This window comes from Cinclus cinclus, chromosome 1 (genome assembly GCF_963662255.1).
Source record: "Cinclus cinclus chromosome 1, bCinCin1.1, whole genome shotgun sequence".
Lineage (NCBI taxonomy): Eukaryota > Metazoa > Chordata > Aves > Passeriformes > Cinclidae > Cinclus > Cinclus cinclus.
Window position 1 is genome coordinate 114,419,245 of NC_085046.1, and position 6,512 is coordinate 114,425,756.

The 6,512-nt window shown below is 41.2% G+C and overlaps 1 protein-coding gene across 1 annotated transcript; it reads left to right on the forward strand.

Annotated features, from left to right (window-relative positions):
• Window positions 1-3,971: 3,971 nt before the first annotated feature.
• Window positions 3,972-5,084, forward strand: FAM110B (family with sequence similarity 110 member B). Its single transcript, XM_062501862.1, has one exon. It carries the CDS (start codon window positions 3,972-3,974, stop codon window positions 5,082-5,084), a length of 1,113 nt encoding a protein of 370 aa, XP_062357846.1.
• Window positions 5,085-6,512: the final 1,428 nt, after the last annotated feature.

Below are 6,512 nucleotides of genomic sequence, written 5' to 3' on the forward strand. Positions count from 1 at the left end.
TCCCCTAAATCGTGCAGATAGTGCATTGGTTATTTAAATATGAGTATCTGACAAACATATTACGGACTCAAGAGTGATTAGAATGTGATGCCTAGAATTAATTAAGTGCTTTGAATCTCTTCCTCTGCCACACAGGAATCCTGAATTGAAGTGTATGGCTGAAAATGCAGCTTTAAAAACCCAAAACTTTGTTCGTTTTGTACTCTACTCAGCAGGTCTGCAGTAGTTGTTGGGTATTAGAGGAGCTCCGTAAGAGCTTTCATAAACATTTTATTAATGTATTCATAGTATTAAATAGAACTATGTTTGAACACATGCTTAAGTTTTTGTCCTTGTTTTTCTTTAAGTAATTTCTTAAGTCTGGTAGTTTTGTAAGGAAGAGCAATAATGGAAAGCCAGTGTAAATCCTGAAAAACACAGTTCAGTCCATAAAAAGATTACACCTATAGAGCAGACCTCTGGATGTAAACAGAGAGAAAGAAACATTTCTTGGGTCCTTAGGTATATTTCACACATTTTCTGGGAGTGGGTGAAGAAAACCTATTTGCCTTTGAATTTCTGCAGGGTGTTACTGGTACCAGAGATGTACCCAATTCATCTGGAATTCAGATGCCTAAGCAGTGAGTTTCTTTGGAGTTTAAGCCAGAAAAAAGCCATTTCTATACCCTGGTTGCTGCAATGATGATTTTCCCCAACTAGAATCTTAAGTCTTCTTGAGATTACACTATACTGCTGCTCTCAGCCTCTGTCATTAATAAAACTAATAAGTAGAAAAGCTCTGTAGTGTTGCTGTGGTGTTTCAGGTGCCCAGGGACAGAAGAGAGGCTGGTAGGAATTGGACTCACTTTCTTAGTTAGCAGCAGGATCAGACTGCAGGCATCACTAGCACAGACAGAAGTTGCATTAGATTTAACATTCATCCATCTCTCTTTCATCACATGGTCTCTTTTAACTGTGCCTGGTTAGTAACTTTTATCTCTCTGAGATGAGAATACTGACTGAGCTTTCTAGTGATATTCAAATGCAGCACTTCAGTGCAATGAAGCAATTTAAACAATACACAAAAAGTTGATCCCTTTTCATGGCTGCATGTTCCTTAATTTATAGTACCAGCCCCACAGGTACAAAGCCTCCAGGGCTGGCCATGTAACAACTTGGCTGTTACCCCTCAGGCTCCCTGTGCTGGTTCAGGTGGACATTTCTGTCCTGGCTCCTCACCAGGTCCTTGCTTTTCTTTCTAGACATGCCTGAAGCACATTGCCAGTTGCAGCATATTTCCATTGACTCCGGGGCACTTGGCTCCATACATGCTTGCAAACAAGTACACTCGTTCTCTCAGATAAACACACGTGCATGGTGGGATTTATTTTTCTCCTTTTTTTACTTTTAAGCGGGGTGTTGAAGCCAGTGTGGGTGCTCAGACTACTAGGCAATGCTTGCTGACATTGATGAGGGCTATCCAAAGTGAGGAAGTTGTTAAATGCTGTGAAAAGACTTCCAAAAGCAGCCTGGAGCTGGAGCCTTTGGTTCCCATAGCTCTGATTTGTAGTGGTGTGCAGTGCCACTCACCAGGAGGAGAATGGAGCTGGCAGCTGTCCTCAGGGACACGACCATGGTCACCTTCAATGACAGTGGTCAAGGAGGAAAGTTGTCTTTGTTACTCAAATAGTATTAACTCAGTTGGGTGTTAGAGTTAAGTACAAAGAGCTCGGTTGTTTATGGGGTTTTCTTCCTCTTGATGAAACTTCTGCTCACACATAGATTTGATTTCTGCATACAGGTATTAAATATACACATCAGTGGGTATTTATATAGGCACTTAACCATCCAGCTCTGAGCTGGTGTATAGAAGAGAAATGTGTGTGCAGATGCATGCTGGAATTGCCTTCTGCATATTTGGAAGTTTCATACTTAATTTCAAAACAGTACCAATAAATATGTTGATTCAAATGAGGAAAGCTTTTTCTCTTTCAGAGAGACTTAGTTTAAATTCAGGAAGTCAAACTGCTGAGGAATTAACACTAGGATTTATAAAACAACATTGAAAGAGAAGCTTAATTAACATTTCACTACCCTTCAATTGCACTGGATGTATGTCTGGTTTATCACCCACCTAAATATGTTCATTTGTATTTGAAGAATGCTTGTGACAGTGAGCCTTCAGGAGAAAGCTCAGCTTTTTCCTATAATCTCATTAGAGCATTTGTATATTTTATTTGCTTGTTTTGACCTTGGATAAAAGGTACAAAATATTTTAAGTATATATCACATATTTCTGGGCATCGGTAGTTGAGGTTGTTTTGTTTTTACTGTTAATACTGTAGCTTCAGCTGGACTTGGTTTTTATTGTGGGGTGTTTGTAGTTTTGTTTTTGTTTGGTTTTTTGTTTGGTTTGGTTTTTTGTTGTTTTTTTTTTTTGCCAAAACAATGTAAACCCTGTATTACTAAGTTGAGTATTGATGGTTGAGAATACACAGGATGAAAGCAAGTCATCCCAGGGAAGGATGCTGCTCTGTTTTCTTTAGGATAGAGTGAAGAAGTAGCAGCTGTTTTCTTTCTCTCCCTGAAGATCACAGTGATAATAGAAATGGGATATTAAAGAGGGCGGCATAGATTAATGGAGCAGTAATAAAACAAATGAGACCCATTAGCAAAATCACTGCTTAAAAAGTAGATTCTGTGCTAAGTGCCCTTCAGTGCCTCGTGTAGGAAAAATTGTTTCAGCACTTGTAATATCATCTATGGTCTTGGGTTGCAGACTGTTGTGACAATCTTAGTGATAAAACCTTAAAATAATTTAAATGAAGTTAAATTTCATTTGTACTTACTGCTTGATACTGCTTGTATCTACATGTTGAAGACATCATCCTTTTCAAACCCAGCCACGATGGTTTTGTGTGTTCCCAAAATCTTACATAAAAAACCAAAGCCATTTTTTGTTATTCTGTTAAGCCTGTAAGGTAATCATGAGAGCTTGGAAAGCCTCCTTTTATTGCTGAAGCACCAGTGCTGTGAATTCTAATGTTCAAACAGACTAGGAACTGGAATTGGTGGATTTAGTGACATCTCCTGTTCTTATTTATTGATTCTACATTAGATTAGCAGTGAAATATGTGGATTGCACTTAAAACTCTACATGTCTCTGTTTACTCTCTACTTTTTAGACCATAATGTTTTCTGGATGATTTAATGAGCAAGGAAAATACACTTGATTGCTGAGATTTATACAGTATATTGCCTATAAGGAGAAAAATGTTTGGGGGTTAGAGATAAAACATGTTCACAAATCAACTTAACTAAGGCAAATATATTAATATGAAGTGCTTTATTACTGGGAGATGGGTGGGTCCAAGTCTTCGAGTTGTCTCATTCTGCTCCCATTTCTCCCTCTAGAAATGTATGGCTGTATTGTGGCGGGGCTTAAATTTTTATTCCCCCCCTGCTCCATGTAATTTAGTTAAATCCAAGCTCAGGGTGTAAATATCAAAGAATACGTGTCTTGCAAGATGCAGAGGGGTGCTGGGCAAGAGTAGGGCAGGGGTACCCTGAGCGCTGCGTCCCTGAGCCAGCGGCGGCGGCGGTGGGAGAGGAGGGCCGGGAGGCGGCTGTTGCTATCGCTCTGATGTCAGGCGCTCCCGCTAACGTGTGGTTGGTTATTCTGCCTTTCAGATCGCTGCCGCTCCTGGAACGCAAAGGGGACGGCGAGACTCCCACATCTTTCAGCCAGAAGAAAGGAGCCAGCGGAGCAGACTAATACGGACTTGTGTCGGGTGCCCTTACCCTACAAAGGCTGCCTTTAAAAGAGAAACGCAGCGCTATTTAATGAGCTGTGAGATGAGGCACTGCTGCTAACGCTCAGATCCCAGGATTCATCGGCTATTCATTGTGCTTAATGTACATGTTTCTGCACCGTGCATTTAGGAGATCCCAGAGAAGAATCCAAAACGGCTGCGGGGGAAAGACCACCAAACATGCCTACAGAAACATTACCGACAGGTAGCATGGTGAAGCCAGTCAGCCCTGCTGTGACTTTCACATCTGCCGTTCCTCTCCGCATCCTGAACAAAGGACCTGACTATTTTCGCAGGCAGGCGGAGCCTAATCCAAAAAGACTGAGTGCAGTGGAGAGGCTTGAAGCCGACAAGGCGAAATATGTCAAGAGCCAGGAGGTCATCAATGCCAAGCAGGAGCCCGTGAAGCCGGCGGTGCTGGCGAAGCCGCCGGTCTGTCCTGCGGCCAAGCGAGCGCTGGGGAGCCCCACCTTGAAAGTCTTCAGCAACAATGCAAAGACTGAGAGTGGAGTCCAGAGAGAAAACCTGAAACTTGAGATTTTGAAGAACATCATCAACAGCTCTGAAGGCTCCAGCTCAGGTTCAGGGCATAAGCATGGTCCCCGAAATTGGCCACCCCACAGGGCCGATTCGACAGAGCTGAACCGACACTCGTTTGCCGAATCCTTGAAGGTTTACCCCACGCAGGGCCGGAGCAGCCCGCAGGAGAGCAGCTCCAATGTCAGCAGAAGGCTCCTAGATCAGTCAGCAGAGACTTTCTTGCATGTCTCTCACAGCTCTTCAGACATTAGGAAAGTAACTAGTGCAAAGCCCTTAAAAGCAATACCCTGCAGTAGTTCAGCCCCACCTCTGCCTCCAAAGCCCAAAATTGCTGCCATTGCCACCCTGAAATCCCCAGAAATTGAGGCAGTCGAGTCTGGATGCGGAGTTAGTAGAAGACCCTCCTTACAGCGATCAAAATCAGACTTAAGCGACAGATACTTTCGCGTTGACGCAGATGTTGAACGATTCTTTAACTACTGCGGACTGGATCCTGAAGAGCTTGAAAACCTTGGGATGGAAAACTTTGCAAGGGCTAACTCTGATATAATATCCCTCAACTTTCGCAGTGCAAGCATGATTAGCTCAGACTGTGAACAGTCTCAGGACAGCAACAGTGACCTTAGAAATGATGACAGTGCCAATGACCGTGTGCCATACGGCATTTCTGCCATTGAAAGGAATGCCAGAATCATCAAGTGGTTATATAGCATCAAGCAAGCTAGAGAGTCACAGAAAGTGTCCCATGTGTGAGAGAGAAATACACCGTAGACAAAAGCAAGGACTGTATCTTTGTCTGTGAATATTCAGTTTGTGAAGGGTTGTGAAGTCTACTTGAAGTCTTGTACCCTTCTCAAATTTCTTTGTGTTGCTTGTTGTGCAATGTTTCCAAGTTGCATGCCTGTCAACATGTGAGCTGACCTGGCTTCCACTTGAACAATAACTAACTACAAAGCCTGGCTGAGCATATACGTTATCTGCCAAAAGTTTAAGACAAGAATCTGATTAGGGCTTCAGTGTAATCAAAGTGTTTACATGGAAAGGTTATATGACTTCTTTGGTATTTATGTGGTTCCTTGTGGATTTTATATATGTCACTTTTTGTCTTAATACAGATGTTGTCAACTGACGTTTCTCGTTTCTAAGTTGAAACAGAATCCCTTTGAGGGGAAGAAAAGTGGAATTGGCCAAAATATGAGGTTTAGGCATACAACGATAGGCAAAGCAGCCTTATCTCTTGTAGAAAGTGCACTATTGGCACACGAAAGCTGTTTCTAAAAGGCAAAGAATGCTATGTTCTTAAATTATGTATCGTTGTTAAACTATATATCCCTACTTATAGTAAGGCACTGTTCAGTAAAAGTTTCTTTTTCCTAGGTAAAGCTCCCTCTGTTTTACAGCAGAAGTAGTCTAGTGAACCTGCTTAACCTCTCATTAACTAAATGAGTCTTGCATTTGGGTTGGTGTAAGCATTTTAATGATTTTTGTATTGTACCAGTTGGAAAAGCTTACAGGAGGTTGGAGTCAGCAAATGAAAATGATGCAGGTGCAGGATTTTATGGGTTTGATTTTTACTCAAAGATTCCTGGTCTTAAACTTTTGACGGGAATAATTAGATCCTATAGCTGATATTTAATGCCTTTATTAGTCAAACACATCATGACTACAAACTCCATGCTGTCTTAATTTTTTTGTAGACCTATTTGAACAGTTAATGAACAAAAATGGAAACACACAGCCATATCAATATAACGCCTCCTATTCAGAAGTAAATACACTCAGTAGCTGAACTATATCTGAAAAAATGTGATTATGTTGTCTTGCATATGTTATATCTAAGGCTGTGAAAGTTTGTTCCAGCTCTAGGAAAGTGTAGAAACATGACAGTATGTAGCTTTTATTTTCTTTTATTTTTTCCTCGTTAAGATGGTAAGTGCTGCGAATCAACATGTTACAAGTCTTTCAACAAGCTGTCTTCCCAGTGGTTTAATTAACTGTCATCTCAACTGACAGTGGTGGTGTGGTAGTGGAGAAGTTGAAAGTACAGTGGTCTGCTTCATGATTATTGTATTCATGCTTTGAAGTAAATTGCAGCACTACCTTATACTACATCAGCTAATAGGAAACTTTTTTATTGTGTAAATGCTGTAAGACTTTGTATATACTTCAGTTGTTACAAAA